This window comes from Podarcis muralis, chromosome 4 (genome assembly GCF_964188315.1).
Source record: "Podarcis muralis chromosome 4, rPodMur119.hap1.1, whole genome shotgun sequence".
NCBI classification, from domain to species: domain Eukaryota; kingdom Metazoa; phylum Chordata; class Lepidosauria; order Squamata; family Lacertidae; genus Podarcis; species Podarcis muralis.
Window position 1 is genome coordinate 83,107,383 of NC_135658.1, and position 27,839 is coordinate 83,135,221.

Below are 27,839 nucleotides of genomic sequence, written 5' to 3' on the forward strand. Positions count from 1 at the left end.
AAAATCTAAGTTATAATAATAATAATAATTTTGTATTTATTCCCCGCCCTCTCCTGCCAGGGATGGGCTCAGGGCGGCTAACACCAAATATAAATTACAATAAAACGTAATAGAAAAAAACAAAAGCAGTTAAATTAAAATAGGGCTTAAAATACAGCTTAAAATGCAGCCTCATTTTAGCGTAGCCCATAAATCAAGACCATAAAGGGAGGAAACATCAGATATTCACCCAAGCCAGCTATCCATGCTGGTCCTACATGGGCCAGCAAAAAAGCCAAGGGAAAATTTATATGCCAAATCCCATATAAGGGGTCAGAGTGAGTCTGAGTCAAAGGCCAGGCAGGACAGCTCCATCTTGCAGGCCCTGTGGAAAGATGTCAAATCCCGCAGGGCCCTGGTCTCTTGTGACAGAGCATTCTACCAAGTCGGGGCCAGTGCTGAAAAGGCCCTGGTCCTAGTTGAGACCAATCTAACCTCCTTGAGGCTCAGGACCTCCAAAGTGTTGTTATTTATGGACCTTAAGGTCCTCCGTGGGGCATACCAGGAGAGGCGGTCCCGTAGGTACGAGGGTTCACTATTCCAGGCTGCCCAGAGCACTGAATTCAAAGCTTAAGATACGTGAAGTACAAATAAGTGGCCGAGAGCAGACTTAAAACTGCCAAGTGCAATTTTGGTGTTTCTTTTAAATGCTTCTCACCTTCTCAGAATCCAGCTGATGAAGTCTTGCAACATACAAGGGCAGATGATTAGGGAAGGCCTCTTTCAATTCATTATACATGTCACTGGTCTCCAGCCTAAAGAGAAAAAAGTATGAATGAAGCTGCTGACTGAGCAGTCCCTGGGTAGCAGACCATGGAAAAGGGACATCAACTTCATTAATAAATCCGTTCTTTGAAGGATGCAATTTGACACTAGGAGACTAACAGAAACTTACTTAGTCATCCATTGTATCTTCAGGTCTCTTAAAGCTTCAGCAAATTCATCCTTTGCGTCTTTTTCCTTTTCAGGCTCTTTCTCCTTCTCCTTGTTGCCATTCTTACTTTTTATTGGTGATGGGATCAGATGATAGTGAACTGGAATTATATCCTGCAGAAGTGGGGGGGAAGCATAGTACTCAAAGCGCAGCCATATTCTCTCGCATTTATTTCCAAGTATTTTTTCTTAGGGCTAAGCTACACAAACAAGAGCAAAGCAAGATACAAGCATGATCATCACATCAGCAAGAATACAGAGTACTTGTAGGAAATTGCTCTGTAAACACCCAAGTGAATTGTAATCTCAGTTAAAGAGAAAGGTCACCGATGTTTCCCTGCACGCTGTTACAGATACGCAAGTCAAAAGCAGGGAGTTCCACGGTTCTAGGACCATAAGTAATTGGCCCCATTTCTCACACACCCCAACCAACGGAATGTGATGGCAGGCACCCCAGAAACACCCCTGAAGCAGACCTTAGCATATGGGCAGGATTATATGGGCAAAGATGGTCCTTCAGTTAAGCTGCTCACAAGGCCCTTAGGGCTTTAAAGGTTAAAGACAAGCACTCTGAACCGGGCACAGACACTCCCTGGTAAGCCAGTGTGACCGGCACAAAACTGGAGTTATGTTTTGTGACTTCCTGGCCCCCACTAGCATCCAGACAGACGTTGCAACTGGCCAGCTGTCTTCAGAGGCAGCCCCAATGTCCGAATGCACCTGTATGCTGCTCACTTGGTCTAAGAGAAGTACAACCCTATCCAGGGACTGTTGCACACATCTATTGACACTATACTTCTGAAAGAGCAATGCAGTAGTAAAAGGGAGCTGTTGCTTATGTCTGAAGCCGCACAAGAAGGTAAGCTTATGCAATGATCAAGGAGTAGCTCAAATGATTTAGTATATTGACTTAAGCCTTTAAAATTGTGATCCAAAGTCATTTCAGCCAGCAGACTTACACATTCATTCCATCACAGAGACCCCAACAGACTGACTTAAAATGTGTTGAGCCTTATTTGATTCCAAAATCTCACACTCCCTTTCTAACTTTCCCCCTCCAATAAAGGAAAATGCATCAGAAGCAGATGTCCAACAGGGCAAACAAATTATGTCTGGTGCAGTAACATGGTAGAATTTTGTTCATATGAAAAACCTGATTTCAGAAAAGTCCAGCTGTGGGACAAAATAAATTCTTATAATCTTCCCATCCTGTTATGCACTGTCATAATTCTAATGATCACATAGTTCAAGCAGGTATTTAATTTTTTTAAGCAGGCCTTTGTTTTGTTTTAAAAATCATTACAATAGCATTGGAAATTCAGAGGAAATTATGTGAATGCACAGTTATGTACACGTGATTCTTCTTTCAAAATATTAATTCCAGCAGCATTATATAACACGAATGCCCCCAAAATGCAAGAATCCATGAGAAGTCTCCCCAAGGTACAACAGACCCAGGCAAATGGCAATCACTTTTAGGAATTATGCTATCAAGCTACAGATGCTGAACAATGTCTTCTAAACAATGTCTTCTAAAGGCTATAAAATCAGCAGCAGCAGCACCACCATCACAAATTCAGAAGCCACAATATGATCAAATTAAATTAGTATGTAGAGTTGAAACACGTCAGCGTTTTCTGGTAAGTGTCTCCTCACTGAAGAGATAGGTTTCCTGACCCTGGTTTATGCAAAAAGTTCACTGAGGTCTCCTGAACAATAAATGAACTGACCGCACAGAGCTTGAAAAACAGCAATAATCTCCTGGCATTAAAAAGTAGCACAAATCAAGCCGGACAGTGCTAATCCACAACAAATGAGAAGAAATGCTTAAAACAACATTGGTAATGACCCTGTAATCTTCACCTGCCGTCTCCATCTGCTGGTAGACTGCTTTTGCATAGTTTGCTACATCCCTCCCTCACTACAAGAACACAAAACAGAGAAGGCTACTAATATTGTTCATTGCAAGAGAAGACTGAAGGCACCTTCTGGAAATATTTCTCAGACTCCACAGCAACCTCAAACCTCTGCAGAGGAAGCACAGGGTTCGCTCATTTTCATTTGCCACGCATATACAGAGATTCTGAGACCACGAGTGCGCAGGGCCCTTCTTTTACAATCTCACACTGGTATAATAAACTAGATCAGATGCAATCAGATTTAAATTCTATTCCACAAAATGTTGCTAGTAGAACAGGAAGCTTCTGTTCAGCAAGGTGGACCAGCAGTAACATTTCCTCTGCCTAGATCACGATGGCTCTATCATAGTATTTGCACTGGTCGTTGCAATCATTTAACCCAGACAATGATAATGTAAAGGGGAGAGCTGTGTTAAGAAAATGCACTGGGCCACCACAGCTCCATGATCAGAGTAAATTCTCTGCGCAGAGAAGGTTGCACCTTCAATCTCTGACAACCCCACGTAGCAGGTGATGGGAAAGACCTCCTTCCACAACCCACTAAGCAGGTCATCTCTAAAAGCTGGCAATACTGGGCCAGACTGGGGTGGCAAATCAGATATGAATGGTGAGCCAAATCTGAATTTCTCATACCCTTTGCAGGCCAAATTAGACAGGTGGGCTAATCAGGTGCTGGGTGCTTTAAAGTGCTTGCAATCATGCAGAGCTTGCAAAGAGTTGACCATCAGCATTTTGCAACTCCCTTCAAGGACTGGCTGACTGCAGAGTCTCCTCCAATAAGAGAAACTCAGCGCAGCTGATTCCATAGAGCTTAAAGAACGGAGAGCATTGACGTCAATGACAGGCACCAACTTTGGGCTTAACTTTCTGCAGCAACTGACTATACTCCCTCAACCACAAGCCTCCCTTGCCAATGCACAACTGGGAAAGCACTTTAAGGCACTGGCAGCTGTACCTCCACCTGTCCTGGGCCTGATGTCATATGTAGGCAGCTGGGTGTGGTTTGGGAAAAATGCCCTTGCAGGCCCAACTGGAACCCATAGTGGGCCTTATCAGAAACCCATGGTGGGCTTTATAGTCCTGACCTGCAAATGGAGGCTTTCAAATGGCAACACTGTATGAACATTGTATGTATAGTTCATCTTGTCTTTGTTTTGTGGCTGGTGGATAGTCTCGCAGGGTTGGAGTAGCTAGGTAGGAGAAAATTCCCTTTGAAACAAATGGATTCTGCAGGGCAAAGTCCAATTTTTACGTGTACGCCCACACCACTGCTATATTATAATGCGTCACTATTTTAAAAAAAAGAGGTGATGCTCAAGCATGGTTCATTTTGTATTAAAGGCAACTCGAATACAGAGAGGTCAACTCAGTATAATACTTTAAGTCATATGCAAAAAGACTTAAGCACATCTTTCAAAAACTGACAATCAGTACCTTTTTAAACTTTCCTTGTCGCTTTGCTGCAGACTGCCCCTGGGAGTTAGAATAACACACTGTAAGAACACATGCACAAAACTCTGTGGAATGGAGCCACCTCCTCCCATCACGTTTTTGTTCTCTACTCAGGACCTAAAAGTCAGTGTCTTGTTCCCTTTAAATACTGCTTATAAGATAATATTTGAGCATATTAGAATAAAACTTGTGTATTCTGTTGCACTTTAGGTTCTTGTTTTTTTTAAAAGCAAGCAAATGTTAAAGGGAGCTAATCAAATTGAGCTTCTGACATGGCCACCATAAAGTGAATGTGGCAATCTGAATTATTTAGCAACAAGTTAACGGGAGCTGCTCCCCGTCCCAAGTTAAAGAAAACACCTAACTAACTGAACACCTCAATTTCTGTCTCCCACTGAATATGCCGCTGGTTGTAGCAGGAACGCAACATGATGGATGCTATTGTTTTTAACACTCCGCAACAGGACTGTGTGGAGAAATTCTGACCAAATGTTCAAGCCATTTTGAGACTTTGGTTCTCTTGAAATCATTATGCACACACTGACATGCTCATACATTATACCCTGTCTTCCTTGGTCAACAGCTTTTCCCGCACACAACACTGCCGCTGTTAACAAAATTATTTCTTTAGCATCAAAACACACAAAAAATAAGGTCAGGAATATGTAGGGCAAAGCACTTAGGCTGGTGTAAGCAAGCCTATGGCCACCGTGTTAAATTTCTTTAAATATCAATATGACCTAGCCTAAGGTGCTCCCTTGAGACCAACTTGCCTTCTCCGTGACTGCTCTTTGGCGAGCGGATTGTGACAACTGGTCTTGAAAGCATCTTCAAAAATATGTCAGGTTCTGACCCATTTTTCTTCTGGCTGTACTTCACCAAAACGTGCTACAACGGCAATCCTTTAGCATTGGTAGATAAAATATTTACAGCCCAGATGAAAATGAGCTGGGGAAGAATCGACTGTTACTCTACTGCAGTGTTCCTCATCATCCCTGACCACTGGTCCTGCTAGCTAAGGATGATGGGAGTTGTAGTCCAAAAACAGCTGGAGGCACTGTTCTTCTGCAAGCACTATTAATTGCCAATATCACCTTCCATCTGTACTGATGCAAGCAGGCAAAAAAGCGATCCAGGATGGCAGAAAAATATTCTGTATGGGTAGAACCAGCTCAAAAAAACCCTAAGTATAGGGAAAATACCACCACTATTTTTGGCCACTGCTGCTAATGGCTCCGCTCTTCTCTGCCACGGTGTGGCCAGAAGGTACAATTGGCAAGTGGTTATCTAATTCTCCCTCCCTGATCCCACTCCAACATGGCGTAGCGATGCATAACAAAACTACAAGTCCGAGATGAAACTGACGAATGACCCTTTTCCATAATTGGCCAGCTCTGACCAAGAAGCTTATTTGGAAGGTGATTTAATTTTAAAAATGAAGTATAAGGCTGCTGAGAGAGTTCCTGGATCACAATTATATTGATGCTGACCTCTAGAAATGCCTTAAATTTTGTCGTACCTTCTCACAATCCTATTACATTTAGCTCACTTACCTAACCTTTTAGAATGAAGGAATTTATGTCTATTAGAAAGTGACCTCTAGCCTGCTCAACACAGAGTAGGTTTTAAAAAAAGTAATCCTTAAAAATGTGAAGTGAGCAAATAAGAAAATGACTTAACTTTTGCAACCAGACTAGGGCACAATCCAGCAAACACTATTGTTACCGCAATCACTGAAATGAGCACATATTCGCTCAGTGGCAATGCTTAGTGATTTGTATCCTTAATGAAAATCCCTTTGAGGGAGAATATTATTTTCCCAGTTCTCTGCATACAGAGAATACAACACAATACAAAGGATGCCAGATCACTTTTTACAGCTTTGTATTATATAAAGCAGGTGAAACCTCACACCAATAGAGCATCAAATGAGGGAGCATTGGAGACTAACAACCTCCAACGTCTAGAGGAAGTGAGATAGGACTTTGTGCTCTATGGTGCAAAAAAGTACATTATCAAAGGGAAAAATAGCTGGATAAAAAGCACTATGTTAAGTATGTCTTGACAGTGTCTCTCATAATATAAAGTGTTGGATAATATGAAGTACTGGAAGTTATTGCAAACATACACACTCAAAATGAAGCTGAAAGTATTAAAAACTGTTTGATTTTTAAACAGAAGAATCCTAGTATTTGGGCATTGGAGCTGCATGGAAAATTATCAGCCATTTAAAATGCCAGTAAACGGCAGTTTTCTTTTTGAAAAATGCAAGTTTATGAACTTGGGTGTTTTTATAAAAAAACAAACAAACAACTCACCGCTTTCTTTCCAAGATCAGTCTTTGAAAGAGTTAATGATCCTGCAAGGTAACAGCCTGGACTTGCTCCTTTAGGTACTCTAACAAAAAGGGAAATATAGCACACAATGAACGGTACATAGTATAAAACGCCCAACGCATAAAATGGTCACAGAAGAGATTTGGTGTAACAGGGGACTGGGAAATATGGCAAAGGGCACCCCAAAGCTGTGAAAGACTGGGGCAAGACACACACTGAGACAAAAGCTGTGAAGCCAAGCCTAATGTGCTCTCTTTGCTTTGTTGTGTTAGGTGGGGAGGGTAGCAAAAGAGATCATAGAATCATAGAGTTGGAATAGACCACAAGGGCCATTGAGTCCAAACCCCTAAACATCCGCATCTATTCTAGGTGGAGATTGGAGAAAGAGCAGCTGAGGGTATCCCCCTAGCCCAGTCTCTGGTCAAGCCTTTCACTGAAGGAACTGCTTCCTAGGGACAGGGTGAGACAGAGGTTCCTGGACCACTGGAGATCAATACGTAGGTTACACCAACCACCTGCTTTCATTACCCGAGTCTGAAGACTCAGAACACTTCTCAACCTTCATAAAGTGAACACAGTAAGAGGATGCAAGCTACTTACTTGTCATCTGGCAAAGCGGAAACAAAGAAGGGCTGGCTATGTTTTGGTGGCAGAGACATACTGTTTGCTTTCTTCTTCCCCAAGAGAGCCTGGGCGTGGCTTTCGTAAATATCTAAATTCAGGGCACTAGACAGTCTATGAGAGATAATAAACGGAAGGTCTTTGAGACGATCCAGTTCGCTGTTCTGCTCGTGGCGGATCTGTAGCCGAACGGTGTAATCGCCTTTCTCCAATTTCATGGAATACTAAGGAAGAGAGAAATAAAGCTTCTCTTTAGCACAAAGAACAATCGATACTTTGCAAAGTGAACAATAAGCCCTGCATTAAAAAAACAAAACAGTAGAGCTTGACACTTCAGTTCAATCTGTCATTTGCCCCTTTGATCAATTTCCCTTCTTTGATAAATACAACTAAACAATAATATGTATTGAATTGAATTTATATACCGCCCTCAATCAGAACGGTTCACAGCAAAAACATACAAGCAAAGACAAAGACACAAAATACATTACAACAACAAAACAAAGTGAAACATACCTGGTGAGGATAAGCATCTCCTGACCCCATCTGTTTTTTATTCTGGTCAAAGATGATCCACAACTGGCTGTCATATTCTGACTCGTACAAGAGCTCACAGAGCAAAGGACAACTGGGAGTGACTTCTCCACTCTTAGGCTGAAAAAAGTCAGAGAGTGTTAAGGATATTCAATAATAAAAACCACATCTTTATACACACAGCTTAGGACATAGCTTATATTTAACGTACAGTTAAATGCACTGGAGCCCTACCTACATATGAGAACAGTATTTCTTTTGGAACTCTGGTTTAACAATGCGAACTTACTTGATGAAAGTTGTACGTCAAAACCATCTCATACAATTGCCGATTATTTGGCAAAACATCCCGTGATCCTAATGGCTTTATTTTAGCACTCAGTGGCCTGTAATTCAGCAATACAATGATAAGCATTAGGAGCTAGGTTCAGGGTGCATTTTTAAAAAGACATTTCACAAATTTCATATGCCACTTTTCTGAAAGAATTCTCACGCAAAGTGGTGTACAAAATTTAAATACAATTAAAGTTCCAACAACCTAAAAATATCATCATATAAAAACCCAGGTGATATCCAACCTCGCCTTTTAAAGAGGGCAGAGCAATGGAGCTCAGTATAGGCTGTTTTGCTAGTGGCTCTCAGGACTGTGACTCTCATTAGCCCAAGTCATGCTAAATATTCGTGATTCTAGCTTTAGGTTTTACATTATATCACTAATGGAGAAAATCCCACTGTTTTAGACACATGAACTTCCAATTTAACTACTTTGCTGCTGTGTATCCTGAGGCAGAATCATTACCAACGCCTGCAGGAAGCTTTTACCATTGCCACTTTTAAGACAGAAACAAAATGGAATCAACATCATACCCTCCTGTAAAAATCCCTGAACAGTCGTACCTTGGAAGTCAAATGGAATCCATTCTGGAAGTCTGTTCGACTTCCAAAATGTTCAGAAACCAAAGAGCAGCTTCTGATTGGCAGCAGGAAGCTCCTGCAGCCAATTGGAAGCCCCATAAGCCCCATCGGATGTTCAGGTTCCAGAAATAGTTCGCAAACCGGAACACTCACTTCCAGGTCTGCGGCATTTGGGAACCAAAACGTCCGAGTACCAAGGCGTTTGGGATCCGAGGTATGCCTGTACTTTCCTATTCAGCCTCTGGAAGAGTTCTTTAGCCCTGTTTGGCCTTCATTTGGCCTTCATTTCACGTGGACCAAAACATATTGCGGATCAACACAGCTCCCTGGTTTTCGATTTAAACTACTGTACCTTAGTGTCTGAACCCAGCTTTTCAGATTTATGGAAGGTGCAATGTCTTCATATCTCAATGTTGTCTGAACATCAAAGCGCACGATGCCTTCCGAAGCATGCTAAAAAAAAGAGAGGGTGCTTGTTAGGACTTATTTTCTGCTGGACATTATTATGAATTAGGCGGTGTGCATGCGAACGTCTACATGAAGAAGCATTTGACGAACTGGAACATAGGAAGCTAACTCAGACCATTGATCTATCTAGCTCAGTATATTCTACAGTGACCCTCCAGCATTTCAGACTGGAGACATTCTTAGCCCTGCATCAAGATTGCCTGGGACTGAACAAAGCAGTTGCTCTACCACTGACCTACAACTCTTCCCAAAAATAAAGGGTTAGTAAGCTTGAAAATTCTACAAGGAGATGGGCATGCAAGCACACCACATTTATGAAAAACACATTCAGTTATTCTGAAGTCAGGAAGCCAGAAGCCAGTGAGACAGCAGGAAAGTTGGGGTATTAGGAGAGGAAGGAAGGGGAGAAAAGGGAGCAGCACCCCAAAAAACCCCAAACCCCCAAATGAAGCAGGAGAGGCGGAAAAGCCTCGGAATAGGAACCTTTCAAATAATTTATGATACAATAAAATGCTGAACACATTTCAGATAAAAGAATGAGCATATAAATAATTAAGTCAACCACGATGAGTCAACCAGGCTTGGATGAGTCAGAAAGGCAACCTATACATATTTTAAAATAACACTCCATGATAATTTTTTTTTAAAACCCTCGACTACAGAATTTCATGCCAAGAAGTCACAGCTCTCCAAGCATTTTCTCCCACCCTTTAAATGAACCATAAAGCAAAATAAAGACAACACGGAATGATACTCACAACATTTAATTGAGAAGCAGTGCAAACTATGCCATGGAAGGATAGGGTGTAATCAATGCTGACATCATTGAGGCTTGCCCACCAACGGGCAATGCAAAATTCAATTGTTCTTCCACCCTTCGTGGGGAAAAAAAAGAAGATTTAGATGTATATCTGACTTTCATTCTTTATGAAGCCCCCCCCCCCAACTAGAATTCCAGTGCAGCTCAGAATACTTTAAAAAAACAACCACCACAATACCTTGGCTGCAAAACTACCTTAAAGGATCCATTCTCATTCAACTCTAATTATTATGCACATGCTTTAGTCATGCAACAACAGGCAGACGGCTTCAGATTTAGCCCACACAGATTCTATTCGGAAAACTATAAATGGCTAGCCACTTTATTCGTAAAATGAACCCAAAATGATAATCTAGGGCAGAAAGGCAAACATTTTCTGGGCCGAGAGCAGCACTGACCCATCTTCAACCATTCGGGGGCCGCTTATGAAAATGGGCATGGCCAAAATTGCAGTTTACAATTTCTGATCAGTTATTTTATATCTTTTATTTAACCATTCACTATTCATTAAGTTCCATTCTCTTATTTTCTTATGACAAAACTGGAGGGGTCAGGAGGTCACAAACCCCCTTTGACATCGGAGCAGAGGGTCCACAGGAGTAGCCAGAATTTTTTTTTTTAATGGAAAAAAAAACCACCACCACAATATTCAGCAGGTCATCATTGCCTATTACTGCACTCTATAAGGCAGCACTTAACTCTGTTTTGAATTCAAGGTCACTTACTAGGACAGGAAAAGCTTCAGTGACTGATCCCTTTTCTGGTATTGAAGAGAACTTGTAGAACTCATGGCTTCGGTACGCCTTTTGCTTTACTAGTTGAACCGCATGGAGAACAAACTTGGCAGTTACATCAGGTGATGAGGAACATACTGTTACTTCTAAGTAAGAGAAAAGGCACAGCTTTAGGCCTAGTGCTCTATGGGCCTCTGACTCACTCCCCTCTGAAGCTAGCAGGCCAAATGTGTGCTTAATTCCTTGATAAAAGATACACATTATCTTTTAAAGTACTGTATAACACAAATTCCGAACAGGTGCAGAATTAAGCTGCGACAACTTAAAATCTGGACTCTTAAAGTGACACGCAAATACAGAAAGTGTCACTCGGTTCTTAAACCGTACAATAACTTTTCAGCAGCATACATTCAGGTTAAGTTCCCTAAGAATTCAGGGGGACAATTTGCTACCTAATTTGCCTTACCAGCCCACGTTGCTCCAGAAGGGACTTCAACAAAGTGTCTTTGGATTTGACCAGGTTTAAAATGCACGTCAGTGAACTTGAGATCATAGTGTGAAGCTTCATCTGTTCTGTGAAGAGAGGAAAAGTTTAGAAAGTGCAAAAATCCTTATGGGGAGGGTTAGAGGTTGGAATATTCACGGTATTTTAAAGATGTCTAGAGTCAACAATTCACGCAGCTCACAAATGGAGGAAAAGCATCTCTCTCTCTCTTAGAAAAATGAGGCTCTGATCAGAGCAACTGTTTAAGATACCTGTTAATGCTTCCATATATACCCTTGACTAATAATCAAGATCCACACTGACAGGGAAGTGGACCCTCAACGATAACTAATTCAGGCTCCTTTAAAGTGGAAAATCATTATACTTATGTCAAGTCATGGTTTACATAGAATAAATATTTCCTAAGCATTAGATGTGCATAACACAAACAGGAGACATCACTGCTGCTGCTACTATTGAATATCAGATACTGCAGACATACACTAAGGGAAGGCTACTTTGAAAATTGGATGCTGGGCTAGAGAGTTTGATTTAGCAGAGTTCTTATGTACTGTCACTACTACCAATTTATAGAAAGTTCCTTACTGTGTTGTAAATGATTCCCATTGCACAGATGGGATGGTAAGCTACTTCTCAAAATTCTAACAATGAGTCCACGTCAGAGCCTGGAAATTTGTTGTCCCGCTTTCTAGCCTGAGATCTATGCTCACTCTTGCCATTTTAACTGTTGCATTATACAAGGGAAGGTTTGCATTCTGCCTACTGGTAGTGGTGAAAGATACAAAGGTAGAGATAGAAGCCAGATCTTCCCACGAAAATTAGTTGCAAGTTTGTTTTCAATAAAACATTGAAGGCATAAAAAAACAACATAGTCACTTACCTTGCTGGTATAACAACAGTCACTGGAATTCTAAAGAGGGGGCCTGCGTTAGGCATAGATATTTCATAACCACACACCTAAAAAAGTTGAAAATGCAATAAAATTAGGTATTGCATTTAAAAACAAGTCTCAGTTCTTTGAAGATACTGATAAGCTGCCATGTATTAATCTTTTACAATTATACTTCCTGGAACTCCAGAACTCTACCGCAGGCATAGCCAATAGGGTGCCCTCCACATTCTGTAGGACTACAACTCCATTCAGCCCCAGCTAGAAGAGTCAATGGGAGCTGCACAAACTTCTAGAAGACATTGTGTTGGCCATCTTTGCCCTAACACATTAAATATAGTCCTCTAATGAACACACGCCAATCTGTTTCCCTTTCACTTTTGTGAACAAATGCACTTAATTTTTGACAGCCTAGGGCAGGGGTCAGCAACCTTTTGCAGCCTTGGGCCGGTCCACCGTTCCTCAGACCATGTGGAGGGCTGGACTATATTTTTTTTTGGGGGGGAGAAGGAATTCCTGTGCCCCACAAATAACCCAGAGATGCATTTTAAATAAAAGTACACATTCTACTCATGTAAAAACATGCTGATTCCCGGACCGTCCACGGGCCAGATTGAGAAGGCGATTGGGCTGCATCCGGCCCCCGGGCCTTAGGTTGCCTACCTGTGATGGCTTGTGTATGCTCTTCGCAATAAGCACCTCTGCTCACTCAGAGATATTTACAGTTCTTTATTTACATATGTACAAGCAGCACATTACAATCATGCGTCCGAATCGTCTGGTTCAGATTCGGGGAGTGGCCTTCTCCTCCAACAGAAAAGGCGGGGAAGTATCATGGGATGTCTCTCCTCCCTCCGTTTTAACCCTCTCCTCTCCTGTGCAGACGGCACAGGCACAGGCTCACTGTCTGTTCCTGAACTTCCTGTGCGGTGCTGGGGCTCTGCTTCAGCATCGGAGAGCCTTTCCGCCTCCTGGCTCTCTCCCTCTTCCCCATCTGTCACTTCCTCCTCTGTCTCCCTCTGACTGTTCCTGCTCCTCAAAGGCATTCCCTGGCAGTCCTGTGACATCACCCCTGGCCTAGGGCTTGGCAGTTCAAACTTATTCACAATGCTTCTTGAACACGTGTTCCTAAAATTTTCCCCTCTGCCCCAAATCTTATCTGCAGAAGACTGAAGGAATCACCTCTCTGAAACCCTACCTCTGCAAACAGCCCCTTGGAGCAATTCAAGCTGAACTTTGTTACTGTCCTCTTGCCAGTGCTACAGGGGGTGATTTGTGGAGGACGCCTGCTCTGTCAAATGATTGTCAAGAGCCCAACCCAAACTGGTGGAAAGTTTACATCCCAAGACTAAAAAGGCCAGTGAAGAGTAATTATATGGGATTTATCAGAAACATGTTATAGTTACGAGCACTAACTGAAATATGAACGGCCCATGGAAAAGGATAAATGAAAATAATAAAAGATAAAATGTTAAACAATTTTAAGTAAAGGAATTTGCTTTAAACTGCAGCAAGAAGGGGGAAGAAGGGAAACACCGCCAAAAAAAAACCCCCACCAACCAACAGAGCAAGAAGTCAACTTTACATTTGTATTAAATTGTATTCATTGGATGTAAATTCATTAATTTTTTTTAAAAACTAATAAAATATAATTTGCAAAAAAAAGAGAGACAATACCTCTGTATAGTGAACTCCTTCTCGCAGGCCACGCGGATCCACACGAATGTTAATATGTCTACATTGGTTCATGAGCTCCAGATGAGTAGGGCACTGAACCCAGGATGCGTTTGAAGTTAAAGCTAAATGAAGCTGGAGAGATATCCTGTCAGCATTGTCTGGAAGAAGAATGTGCGAAGTTAAGGATTTTACTCCACCCATCTGAAGCTGTTTTAATTAGGAAGAAATTATAAACACAAGGGATTTTTAAATTAAAAAGTTTTCTTGTGATTTTATGGCAAACTTAAACATAAGCCCGTACTTTCCCCTTTGTTCAGCCGTGAAAATATTTAATATCGCTGCACCTTTCCTACCTGTGTTTTCAGGGAAGAAGGGCTCTATGCCAACACCATGGTCAGAAGGCACAGCTACCTGGGCAGGATCTCTGAGGTAGATTCCACGGTTGTTGCCAACAGTAATGGTGAAGCCTATGTTGTCAGCAAATGTTGAGTTCTGGATGAGGTAGTCATAGGCTTTATCAACCTATTGAGAGAGGGGCGGGGAGGGAAATCAAAAGGGAATTTACTGAAAATGTGGAAGCCCATGGAAATCATCATTTTTTAAAAAATTATGACTTTCATGCCCATGTCGGCTTAAAAGTGGTAATTCAGTGCCCTTCGTAGCGTTTCCACGGGGCAAGGCTCTTTCCAGCTTGGCAGGAAAGCACAAAACATCTTCAAAATGTGCCCCACAGCCTTTCTAAACAAGAAAAAGAGCCCAACAGTTCAAAGGTAAGGGGAAATGTTTTCAGTAAGTCAACTTCCCTGGGAGAGGCCCTTGCCAAGAGAGACCCAGCAGCGAGAACACCCGGACAGCTCATTTCACCCTATTAGAAAAGGGATGAAGATACAGTGGTACCTCGGGTTAAGTACTTAATTCGTTCCGGAGGTCCGTACTTAACCTGAAGCTGTTCTTAACCTGAAGCACCACTTTAGCTAATGGGGCCTGCTGCTGCTGCCACACTGCCGGAGCACAATTTCTGTTCTCATCCTGAAGCAAAGTTCTTAACCTGAGGTACTATTTCTGGGTTAGTGGAGTCTGTAACCTGAAGCGTATGTAACCTGAGGTACCACTATATTCCCTTTTAGGAGGACCTTCTCAGCTAAGCTGGCACTGTAGAGGATGTTCATACTTTATCGTGTGATCACTTTCTATCTCTTTCAAATCTGGTTGGATTTCAAATTATCCTATTTTAAATAGTGTTTCTGTGGGTATTCAGCAGCATGCTCTTTCAAAAGCAGGATATAAGGATAAGCAGTAACACCATATGCCAAACTGTGTGAGAAACACAGTAGACAGAAAAACTTTTACAACACAGGGTCTTTGCTAATCCAGTGTTCAATGGGATTTACTCCCACTAAATGTGCATAGGATTGCAATCAACTAACTGGTAGCAAAAGAACAATGAAAAGAGCAACGAATAAAACAGGTTATGAGGAAATAAAAGAAGCCACTTAAACAGCTCAGGACCGCAATACCTCAAGGACTGTCTCTTCCCATATGAACCTATCCGGCCCCTGAGATCCTCCTCAAGAGGTTCAGAGGGTTGCAACACTGAATGGGCCTTCTCTGCAGTGGCTCCCTGTCTGTGGAATGCTTTCCCCAGGTAAGTTCACATGGCACCTTCATTATACACCTTTAGGCGCCAGGCAAAAACGTTCCTTTTTAACCAGGCCTTTGGTTAATCCAATTTACATCCTATGCCGTTTTAAAATATGTTTTTTTGTGGGGGGGGTATTGGGTTGTTGTTTTCATTTTATTATGTATTTTGTGGTTTTAGATCTTCATTTTATTCCGTGAACTGCTCTTAGACCTGGGGGTATAAATTCAATAAATAAAATAAAAAATGTATATCAGGCATCGCCTCTTGCCTCAAGCATTGTTTTCAAGCATTTGTTTTAGCACTTAGTTTGCAGCTTCAGTATTGTCTGGTAAGGTTTGAATGAGAGCCAACTGAAAACAAGGAAGAAATATAGCAAGTAGTACAGGAAATTGTTTATGCTAAACCTCAAATACTGGAGTGGAAGACCAGGGATATATTTGTTGATCAACAAATAGATTTGTTCTTCAGCTGACCTAAAAGACTGATGAGACAGTATTGATGACTACAACAGGATATGTTTATTTGCGCTCCAGCTTGTAATTACCTGAATAACACCATGTCCTTGGGCAAACACCTGTATGTTTTCCACCTTCACCGCAGTATTTTCCAGCGCTCTCCTGACCGAATGAACAGTGTAGCGCACATCATTAGCTTTAAGTCCTGTACCAGAGAAAAGGGGTGGGGAATTCATTGACAGCAATAAGAGAAATGCTCCTCACAAGTGAATCTTCATTATCATATGAATTTCTTGCACATTATGAAACACTCTTTTGCTTTAACCAAAATGAACCTTGCTTTAAACAGTGGTGTTCCACATTACCTGATAGTACCAAGGCAATGCCACCACATGCGTTCGGTGAAGACATTGATGTGCCATTCATGAGCTGTGTCCCTCGTAATGTCCAGTTAGGGACAGAGGCAATAGCGCCTCCAGGTGCGCTGATGCTTACTCCCAGTGCTCCATCGGTACTGAAATTAATAGAAAATAGAGCAAAAATATAGTTAATACACTAACAACCCACCTGTTACTTCATAAGCCAGGCTTCCTCAGCCTTGGCCCTCCAGATGTTTTTGGCCTACAACTCCCATGATACCTAGCTAGCAGGACCAGTGGTCGGGGATGATGGGAACTGTAGTCTTAAAACATCTGGAGGGCCGAGTTTGACGAAGCCTGTCATAAGCTGTTCAATTATTCCTCTTTTAGAGTTATACACAGACGAAACCATGCAAAATCCCCTTCTGACTCCCGTAAGAGAATCCTAAATACATGAATGCTAATCCATCAACATGCTGCATTAATACAGCCTACCAAGCAGTGACTTACCGTGGTGTGCATACAATCACTTGATACTGACCATCTATATTGTCCAGCAATGGGGGGGAAATGGTCACCTATCTCCTCTCTCTTGATTTTTTTATCCAGTTTTTTAATCCACTTACAGAAGGATATGTACACCTGGCAACACACACTTCATCTGAGCATATGGAGCTACTTTTGGTTTACATACAGTGGTGCCTTGCAAGACGAAAATAATCCGTTCCGCGAGTCTCTTCGTCTAGCGGTTTTTTCGTCTTGCGAAGCAACCCTATTAGCAGCTTAGAAAAAAGGGGGGAAGCGGAAAAAAATCGCAAGACTCGCAAGACGTTTTCGTCTTGCAAAGCAAGCCCATAGAGAAAATCGTCTTGCGAAGCAACTCAAAAACGGAAAACCCTTTCGTCTAGCGGGGTTTTTGTCTTGCGAGGCATTCGTCTTGCGGGGCACCACTGTACATAGTCCAAATGTCCACTGACTGGCAAGAGGCTCTCTAGCATACAAGGCTGAGATTTTTCCTAGCCACTGTTTATTGGGAACCTTTAACTGGAGATTGAAGCCAGAACCTTATGCTACTCAGCTACGGATGCTCACTACTTGACAGGATGAAACAACTACTTTGCCAAGTTGTAAGCTTTTAATGTTTGATGTTTTGTTTTGTCCCTTTGTATTTTGTTGGAAGCTGCCCAGAGTGGCTGGGGCAACCCAGTCTGATGGGTGGCATACAAGAAATATTTTTTTATTATTATTTATTATACTAAGTTACCACTTGGTAAATGGTTGCCTGTATCTACCCACTACCTGAAACCCTTTATCTCCTCATCCCACTCCTCTCTCTTCTGGAATAATGTCTTTTCTCAAACACTTCTCTGAATAATTAGGATTAGGATTTGATTCTTTCTACTCACTAGGCTCTTGGCAAAGTATTGGAAATTTGAAAAAGAAAAAAAGAAAAAGGCCTGATCTTGCAACTGATAGATAAATTACACAAGGTTTCTTGGGCTGTGTTGCTTATTCTGCTCATGACCACCTTGCAGCATTTGATATTTCAAAGCTCAGCATCTATTTTTCACTACGATAAGCAGGAAGCTGCAAAACTATCTCAGGAGTCATTCCTATTACATCAATATAGGTCCCAAAGATCAGCGAGGTTTTTTAAAACCACATTTTCCCTTTACTTTCAGGCAGATTTTGTCAAATAATGCGACGCCTCATATGAGCTCATGAATCTATATATCACTTACCTAGGCCCTCGAGATGACCAAGTGTACTGATTTGCAGGAAGTTTCTCTCGCAAGGAATACTCAGCAACCATCATATCAGGGGATACGTAAGCACCAACACCTGGAATGTTATTTGGCAGATGAAGGGGTTGAGAATACAAGGTCTTATCACCAAACCTATTCCCAGCCTCAATAAAATACCGGTTTCTTTCCATTCTCAGAATTGTTATGTAATTAGAAATATAGTAATAAAAATACTTGCCAATCACACTAGATGTAGTTCCACCTGGGCAACCAACTGTTGACAGGCAAGGACCATTGTTCCCAGCGCTTGAAACATAGATTACATTGTGTTTCCATACAGCTTCATTTATAATTTCACATATTCTCCTAGAAGAGTTGCAAGAAAGAAAGGGAAAAGGTTGAGCAGGTGCCCTTTTTGCTTGTCTTCTTCTCCTGTGAAAAATGCTCATAGGCAGAGCTGGACAGTTTTCATTGAACAGATTCCTATTTATTTAAAAACATTCCTATACTGCTTTATGATAAATGGAACTGCTAAGCGATTTACTCTCCAACTTCTCACAGCACCAAAAGAAAGTAACAAATAAAGAACCTATCCTCATGATGCTGACATAAAAATTCTGCACATACGTGAAGCAAAGAATGGAAAAATCATTTTTCTTCCCCCCATCTCTCCCCGATTCATTCCATCCCATGTCTATGACAGCAGCGTCTCACACTGAATGAATGTAAATGACCTCTAGAACGATCTCTATCAACTGAGAACAGAGATGTTGTATGTACCCTTGTTATCTATGAAACTCCTTCAGTAAAACCATTTAAAATGTCAACGAAAGATCTCTGCATGCTGCAGCCTAAAGCCTTTTACTATTTGCAACATACTGCCCACTTCTTGGCAGTGGATGCCACTTACACAGCTCTGTGACATCACTGTATGGATGCAGAAAGGCCAGGCCTTCCAACAGAAAGAGGGCCGTTTCAAGAAAAGCGGTAATGGATGAGCACCCTGCCTTATTAATCTAAAGCATTTGGGAATGTAGTCAAACAGACTGTTCCTCAGGTTGTCCGGAAAAAACACACAAAGGCGCCTCCCATCCCAAAATGCCTTGATTGGAGTGTGGGAGTTGATCCAAAACTAAAGCTATGAATCACTTGGCAAGAAAATGTTATAATGTCAAATTCTGCATTAGTGTGCACTTTTCACTGGGTGTCACTTCTGTGCAAAAAAGCAAAAGCAAAAAATATTTTTAAACCCTCCAAGTCACAGGGCAACTGTGTCCTCCTTCAACAGCCCCATGGGCAGACTCTTCAGACCTACTTTTGTTTTTCTACTAGAACCCCCAAGATCTACCAACCAGAGCTTGAAATACATGCACTTCGAATTAAAGAACAGGGTGCCTCTGAGCAATTGTTGAGCCTAGCAATTTCTAATTTAGGTGGAAAAATTGCCTGGTAGTTGCTATTCTTAAAAAAGAAAAGAGGAACCAGAAGCATTTGCCAATTTACTGCACGTCAGCCAGAGAGCAATCAACCAGTAATTCCCAATCTACCTTCTGCCCATCCCTGCTGCAAGCAACAACCCTTCCACATACTGCCCTGCATGACCGCAATAACCCAAGGCCCTCAGTTCCCCGCTCCCTGGGTATCTGTAGGTGGCCAACATATCTGACTGGAAAATCTAGTACACTGTCTTCACCTGATAACTTCCTGCCTCCCTTTAAAATTATGAGCTAGCACACTGTTTCTCAAACTTGAGTCTCCAGCTGTTGTTGGACTACAACCGCCATCATCCTTGACCACTGGTCCTGCTAGCTAGGGATGATGGGAGTTGTAGTCCCATGAGAAGAGTGAGCCAGCAGTAAATCACTCTTAGCAAGTTGGAGTTAACTCTTTATTAGCCAAAAGAGGATCTGCACAGGAGTGTCAGGCCTAATGAGCACAGCAACTCATCTCTGGCAAGTCTTGCCCCCATGAAGCAGTTGCCAGGACTGAAGGTTTCCGCCTACCCACAGCTGCCTAAGTCCCCTCACCTCCAGGGCTTTCCCCAAGCCATGTGAGACTGTGCCTGTGCGAAGCCAACTTTTACTCTGCCCTTTTCATGCCTCTCCTGGTTCTGGGAGACCAGTGGCAAAGGGAGCTTGTTGAAGGAGGGAGAGACATTTCTGCTTCTTCACTAGCCAGACTCATCTCTGCTTCTTGGCCTCCCTCCTCTCCTACTTCAGCTTCTGCCTGATTCTGGACTTCTCTCTGCCACAGACTCCCCCCACTCACCAAACCCTGTTACTTCTCCAGCTTCCGACATCTCCTCCCAGTCTTATCCCTGTCCCCCCTTTGACCACTCATCATTGTCCCACCGCTACTCCCCAGGCTCTCAGCCTTCTTCCCTTGGGGCTTCCCCAGCTGGTTCTTCCCACCATTCCTCTGCGTCCAACTAGTCTGTGACATGGGAACCCAAGTTGGAGAAACACTAAGCTAGCAACTTAGATTTATTTATTTTTTATTTATTGAATTTATTTTCCTCCTAAGGAGTCCAAGCCAGCAAACACCTCTATGATAAAGAATACAAAATAAAAGATAAACGTATATATTAACTGTTAAAAGATAAAGGTAAAGGGATCCCTGACCATTAGGTCCAGTCTTGACCGACTCTGGGGTTGCGGCGCTCATGTCGCATTATTGGCCAAGGGAGCCGGCGTACAGCTTCCGGGTCATGTGGCCAGCATGACTAAGCCGCTTCTGGTGAACCAGAGCAGCGCATGGAAACGCTGTTTACCTTCCCACCGGAGAAGGTACTTGCACTTTTGACTGCTAGGTTGGCAGGAGCAAGGACCGAAAAACGGGAGCTCACCCCGTCACAGGGATTCGAACCGCCGACCTTCTGATTGGCAAGGCTTAGGCTCTGTGGTTTAACCCACAGTGCCACCCGCGTCCCTATATTAACTGTTAAAATACCTAAAAACAATTCAATATAACAGGTAAAACAGACGAGGAAAATAGATAGTGTCCAAATCACATGTCTGAATAGGCCCACTGAAACAGAATAGCTCTCAGCAAGTATTTAAAAGAGGACACTGTCTTCCAAGGCAGAAGTGCTGCCACATTAAATGAATGACTCCTGGGTCCTGCTGGCTACCCCCACCTTGCCCCCATTACTCTGTTTCCTTCATGTTACACACACCCCTTTGCAGTGGCTGCATCTTCAATGAGCCTCCACCTCTTCCCAGCTCCCAGGCCAGGGGTCAGCAAACTTTTTCAGCAGGGGGCCAGTCTACTGTCCCTCAGACCTTGTGGGGGGCCGGACTATATTTTGGGGGGGAGGAAATGAACGAATTCCTATGCCCCACAAATAACCCAGAGATGCATTTTAAATAAAAGCACACATTCTACTCATGTAAAAACATGCTGATTCCCGGATTTAGAAGGCAATTGGGCCTTAGTTTGCCTACCCGTGTCCTAGGCTTTGAAAGTGGAATCGGCTCGTGATCTGGGGTACAACAAGACTCCCTTGAACCATGTGCAAATCAAGAGACACTCCGGTAGATGAAAGCTGAAAACAGGAGCTGGCTACCCACAACGGAACAAAGTAAGGGTCATAAAAACGTAGTCTACTCACCCAGCATTTGGCCAGTGAGTTGCTTCTCCGTAGCTGTAGTTGACAAGGTCACACTTATATTTTATTATTTCTATCATCTGTTGGAGTTAAGAGAATTGCAACGCTTAAACCACAATGCATACTGCAGCACTGTCTGCTTGCACGATATTGCTAACTGGCATTTTTACTAGGATCACATACAACTTTTAAGAAACAGCTCCCTGTTTAGGGAAGTTTTTAATATTTAATGCTGAATTGTTTTAACACTCAATTGGGAGCTGCCCAGAGTGTCTGGGGAAACTCAGCCAGATGGGCAGGGTATAAATATTATTATTGTTATTGCTATTATTATCATCATCAGCTGGTATTACCCACTTGGGGACCAAAACAAGGGTCTTTTTGGTGGCGGGTCTACCTTCTTACAAAGGTGTGTCTGACACAGCATCTTTAAAGTTTTTGGTAGGTGGTTAAGACACAGCTCTTTCAGCAGATGGCAGGAAGAGGAGACCTGATTAGATGAACGACTCCTCCTCGGTCAATGTGCAGGGTCATATTTTTCCACTAAGCTACTCCAGCAGCCTTTCGACCGAAGAATGGGGCGAAAATGCTTAATATAAATAGTGTGTGCGTGTGATCCTCAGGCAGCTTGTCTGAGGAGGATTTAATTGAAGCAGCTGGCTATCTCTTGTTTAAATTAAAATGTGTGTGACCTTTCACTCTTTGCCACTAGTGACCGCTCAGAATTATTTTTAGCCGATTGCTATGTACACTCATGCTAATCGCTTGGCAGTGGTACTCTGAAAGCAAGTGTGCACTTCTTCATTTCCAAAGAACTACAGTTCCCTTGAAGTAAAGGGGAATTTCATGGACAACTGGAACAAAATTTAATGAACAAAATTCTACCTGCGCTCCCCTCCAAAAACAAATTGACACATGACATGTACTAGCACTGTCTGAGATAGCTGAGGTTTGAGTCTCACGCTGGGCAAGATGCCTGCATTGCAGGGAATTGGCCTAGATGATCCTTGCAAATCCTATGATTCTATAGTCTTCCATGTAGCAACTCTGCCAATACTTACAGCTCTGATAAGGCCAGTGCCAGTTTCCATGGTGCTTAATCTCGTATCACCAATCTTAATTGCGAGAATTTGTGCACCAGGGGCCACCCCGTTACGATCTGGTTCATCTGGAAAATACCCAGCAGCTATGCTAGCAACATGTGTCCCATGTGCTCCTGAAAGAATAAAGACAATGCACATCAAAAGAGCGGAACCACTTTTTTCATACAAGTTTGGGTATACAGCTTTCCTTACCACCACTTACAAAGCAATGCTGACAAAGCCCTTTCAACGTGATCTTTGTTGTAACACTTAGCATAACAATTGCACTGGGAAAGGCATTCCCAATAGCTGTTCTGCAAAGGGGCTCCAAAGGCGGCAATAAAGGAATGCTCATCTTTCATAGACTGCTTTGGTTTGTGTGTGCAGCTATATAAATGCTCATGATGATTCATTCATTCATTTTGAATTTATATACTGCCCTATACATGAAGGTCGCAGGGTGGTTCACAGAAAATCATGAATGTGTAGTTCCATGTGTTAAGGCAGGGGTCAGAAATTTTTTTCAGCAGGGGGCCGATCCACTGTCCCTCAGACCTTGTGGGGGGCCGGATTACATGGGGGGGGGGGAATGAACGAATTCCTATGCCCCACAAATAACTTAGAGGTGCATTTTAAATAAAAGGACACATTCTACTCATCTAAAAACACACTGATTTCCGGACAGTTCGCGGGCCGGATTTAGAAGGCGATTGGGCTGGATCCGGCCCCCAGGGCCTTAGTTTGCCTACCCATGTGTTAAGGGATGGTTGTGAAGGTTGTTGATGCAACGTGACAAACTGCAACCACATCAGTGGAGCTCTTCACTCAGGTATTGCATTGGAGTGATTAAAATATGCTCAGACTTTTTGTAGATCTGCCTGTGAGCATGTCTTACCACTTATGTAATGACCTTTGAAACTGAGTGTTAACACAAAGGCTCCTCCCTTTTATCTTATCTAATTTATCTGAAACATTAGCCTTCCAAACAGAGCAAACTATACATTTAGAAAAGGAAGAAAATGAAGGACACTGAAGAATTGTTTCTGGATGATTAAGCTTACCTCCACTGGTGACAATCGAGAGCAAGTTCCCTTCATCATAAATATTGACAGAGTAATTCAACATCTCCGACGTGCCAAACGATCCAAATTCTTGACCTTCCTTGTAGTTGCGTAAAACTGTGCAGTTAGAAAAGTCACCAGTTTCACTTGAATCTATACAAGCTCTAGAGAAAAGAACATATACACACCTTGCAAGTTAACAGTTTTCTTTTCTTGTATTGAACTATCCAAAAAGGGTAATTAATATCCTGCCATTCCAATACATGCAATGGTTCCCAAGTTTATGAACCTGATTCCACGAATGAAAGAGTTCATCAGTTTAGGGCTTCCTGATCAGCCACACTGCCTGCACCAAAACACACTACTGTATTTTCTGGCATATAAGACTACTTTTTAACCCAGGAAAATATTCTCAAAAGTCAGGGGTCGTCTTATACGCCGGCTACAGCAGCAGCTCCTGCAGCAACTCCCCACCAAAGGATAAAACAACAGCAAATTAAATCAGAGGACACCAAGCTCTCTAGATGAAGCAGAAATACGCTTGAAAATTGGCTCCAGAAGCCGCCGGCCACTGGGAAGTGGAGCAGATTCCCAAGCCGGACTAGAGACTGGTTTTTTAATTTGTATTTGGTGTGCATTGGAAAGGGGTAGTCTTATACGGCAAGTATATCCCAAACTCTATATTTTAACTGGAAAAGTTGGGGGTCGTCTTATACGCCGGAAAATAAGGTATTTAGTTTTTTTGTGCCTCACCGGTTGTACAGCAGCTCTAGGCAGGACTGAAGAGCAAGTTCCCAAACTGCTTTATTTGTGAAAATAATCATTGGTAACGCACAGGCCCCTAGTAAACATCCAACGTACCCCCTGTCACTTGGTAGCCAGCTGTGTACCTCAATGGAAGAGATGAGGGTGGCTCACTTCATTCCCTCTGCTAAAAGATCAGCAACATCAGGCACCTCCTACGCGGAACTATTTTCACTCCAGCTGATTAATCTTAAAAACTGGCACCTGAGTAAGTGGTAGCAGTCCTGGGCAGGGTGGCATTTGGCCCAGTTAGTGGTCAAGCTTCAAAGAAGGGGTGATTAACCTGTGGCCCTCCTGATGTCATTAAGACTATACCATCCCCAACCAATGACTGAGCTGATGGTAACTGTAGTCCAATAACACCTTGAGGGCTACAGGTTCTTCACCCCTGCTTCAAAGATACTTTCATTAGTTTGCCCTAAATCTTCTAACATTCAGTTTCACTGGACGGCTTTGAGTTCTGGTGTAATGAGAAAGGAAGAAAACACTTCTCTCTGTCCAAACGCCGTAAACTTTCCTTATTGGAGGGTGTCTCTATCCCATTAATCATTTTGGTTGCCCTCAGCTTCAAAATATCAGAAAAGGTGAGCATAGTTAGGGACAATACGTATTTTAAGGGCATTAAAAAAAAAATTACCTCCAAGTTTCACCATCATGCCACACCAAGCAGTCATATACAGGGCCAGGATCACTGTATTTTTTCTCAAAAGAATTCAGCAACTCCACTTGACTCTGAAGCTCTTCCTTCATCAGTTTGCTTTCCTAAAAGATGAGAATTTGTCATAAAGTATGCTAACGCAATGATGCCCAGACTCAGCTGTGCCATGTGCGTATCACTCACTTCAGTGGGAGCTGAGGGCATAAATTACAAATGAAGATGCAGCCTGTTCATACCGAATGAGATCTTCACTCCATTTTCTGCAACCAGTTATATCTGAACAGATTGCTTACATACAGTTAGACCCAAATCACAGCTACATAAGCATATGCCATGTGCAACGGAGCATCATAGCCCAAGACAGAATGCAAAACCTCATCCGCACAACGCAGTGCAGATGAAGCCTGCAGAGAAAGGTGGAAGTTAGGTAAAGGGTAAAGGGACCCCTGACCATTAGGTCCAGTCGTGACCGACTCTGGGGTTGCGGCGCTCATCTCACTTTACTGGCTGAGGGAGCCGGTGTACAGCTTCCGGGTCATGTGGCCAGCATGACTAAGCCGCTTCTGGCGAACCAGAGCAGCGCACGGAAACGCCTTTTACCTTCCCGCCGGAGCAGTGCCTATTTATCTACTTGCACTTCGACGTGCTTTCGAACTGCTAGGTTGGCAGGAGCAGGGACCGAGTAACGGGAGCTCACCCTGTCACGGGGATTTGAACCGCTGACCTTCTGATCGGCAAGTCCTAGGCTCTGTGGTTTAACCCACAGCGCCACCCGCATCCCTGTGTGTATATTATTACAAAATGGATCACAGGGTCTTATGCAAGGGTGGCTGGACACAAACAGAATGGACTTCCACCCATGAAACAAGACACCCCTTTCTTCCTCCCTCTTCAAACTCCAAAATCTGTTCTAGAAGCTTGAGGGGGACCCTCCCTTTGTGTGATGTTCTGTTGTGTGAGTGGAAATCTGCTTGAGCAACAACGGATTTCACACAGAACAATGTTTCTTAGGGAAGTTCGTTCTAAAATAGTAACCTGCGATGGAGAGCTGTGAGCAGCTTCGAACTCATCTTGTTTCCTGCAGGCTTCCGCGAGCACCAATCTGTGAACAGGATCCCAAAGCTTTTCCTTGCGTTCTTTCTGCAAGAGATGATATACTGAATTTTAACAATGACATCTTTTTACACTCAAATGAAAAAAAGGGTTTGTGCCAAAATGGCTGGCTTGCATGCCATGTTAAATCACATAGGGCAAGTACAAAGCACACTTTGCGGGTTGAAACATTGGCCAACCAGGAAGGAACAGGGGAAATCACAGCACAGAAGGGCAGGAGGGAGCTTGAGAGTCTAACATAGAAATTCTAACTCTGGGTGGGAAATATGAGGGAATGACACAGCAGTACAACTGGTGCTACATGCCCACCACTCATGCCTTTTGGAGAAAAAGGGGGAGAGGCAAAACCACTCTTCCCTAGTTTGGGCTTGCAGAGAAAAGTGATGGCAATACGGTCAACTAAAGATCCATTAAAACCCAGGCCAGCTCAGCTACTTCCCCAGAATGATCTGTTTTGGGACTTTCTGCAGGCTACCTTCAGTGGGAATCTATCAACAGGTAGAGGCCAGGAGAGTTGTTTTGGGCGAGTTAGAGGGAGACTGTTGCCCTATGAAACCATCACCCAGCAAATTGGGGCTTTGGATTGTAATCTAAATCTTATTCCACTGTTTTCAGGGATTTAAATTTGTTTTAATGCTGTTTTTAAATTTTACATAACTTTAATAAATTTGTTTTATTCCAGCCTACTTCATTTTATTTGAATATTTGCTAAAAGAGCAACAATTCCTGCCCCCTTTTAAAATGGGTATGTTGTGATATGCCAGGGAAATTCAGCATTTTATGTTTATGTTTCAGGCCAAACATAATTTCTATTATGCGCTACTTTCATACAATAAACTTTTGTTCCACAATGTTTGGGTGTGTAGATACAAACAAACAAATCTAATGCACTGTTGCTACTTTTGCAGCATAATTTGGTGTAAAAAGAGAGCCTGTGTACAAATTAAAGACTTTAAAAATGAAGATGCAAAGAATTACCTGTATTCTTTCCTTGAGAGCTTTAGGGTAGAAGTCATAACCATTTTTTAAGCCAATGTGATATGTTCCTGAAGGATTTACCCAGTCTGTTGGGATCTGAAAAAGGTAGAATTTAGGAATCTACATATTTTGTCCGTTCTATCCACCTCAGTGATCATGCACAAAATATATACAATAAGAATGGTGAACTGCTGAAACCTGTTCACAGCCAAATCCTATGCATATGCCTATATACTGTATATCCAACTAAGTCTAATGCGTTCGATTGGGCTTACCCCTGGGATGCATGCAAAGGGCTTAAGCAATAAGAAGATTAGTATTGTGCAACAAAATTCAAAGAATATTAATTAACACCCAGCCTATTCTCAGTTCTTTCACAATCAAATTTATATTCTCTGTTATACAGCTACAGGAATGCTTGTCTCTTTTATAGGTACATTGCTTTGGTCGCCCTGTATGACCGCTGCCAGATTACTACAACATGTTATACGTG

At 42.5% G+C, this 27,839-nt stretch overlaps 1 protein-coding gene across 3 annotated transcripts in view; it reads right to left on the bottom strand.

The window, feature by feature from the left end:
* TPP2 (tripeptidyl peptidase 2) overlaps positions 1–27,839 on the bottom strand; it is a 41,699-nt gene that overhangs the window by 6,606 nt on the left and 7,254 nt on the right. For 2 of the 3 annotated variants that reach the window (XM_028728190.2, XM_028728192.2), the window contains exons 3-26: positions 27,347–27,442; positions 26,291–26,395; positions 25,235–25,359; positions 23,794–23,957; positions 22,712–22,866; positions 21,654–21,730; positions 18,282–18,409; positions 18,041–18,140; positions 16,305–16,453; positions 16,029–16,144; positions 14,196–14,364; positions 13,843–14,000; positions 12,157–12,233; positions 11,238–11,344; positions 10,763–10,917; positions 9,976–10,092; positions 9,102–9,202; positions 8,124–8,220; positions 7,817–7,954; positions 7,280–7,524; positions 6,662–6,740; positions 4,326–4,364; positions 935–1,086; positions 698–794 (exon numbers count right to left, since the gene is read on the bottom strand). In XM_028728190.2, coding sequence (XP_028584023.1) covers positions 698–794; positions 935–1,086; positions 4,326–4,364; positions 6,662–6,740; positions 7,280–7,524; positions 7,817–7,954; positions 8,124–8,220; positions 9,102–9,202; positions 9,976–10,092; positions 10,763–10,917; positions 11,238–11,344; positions 12,157–12,233; positions 13,843–14,000; positions 14,196–14,364; positions 16,029–16,144; positions 16,305–16,453; positions 18,041–18,140; positions 18,282–18,409; positions 21,654–21,730; positions 22,712–22,866; positions 23,794–23,957; positions 25,235–25,359; positions 26,291–26,395; positions 27,347–27,442 — 2,946 coding nt within the window. The remainder of the gene's footprint in view (positions 1–697; positions 795–934; positions 1,087–4,325; positions 4,365–6,661; positions 6,741–7,279; positions 7,525–7,816; positions 7,955–8,123; positions 8,221–9,101; positions 9,203–9,975; positions 10,093–10,762; positions 10,918–11,237; positions 11,345–12,156; positions 12,234–13,842; positions 14,001–14,195; positions 14,365–16,028; positions 16,145–16,304; positions 16,454–18,040; positions 18,141–18,281; positions 18,410–21,653; positions 21,731–22,711; positions 22,867–23,793; positions 23,958–25,234; positions 25,360–26,290; positions 26,396–27,346; positions 27,443–27,839) is intronic. The other variant, XM_028728191.2, reaches the window with a different exon arrangement.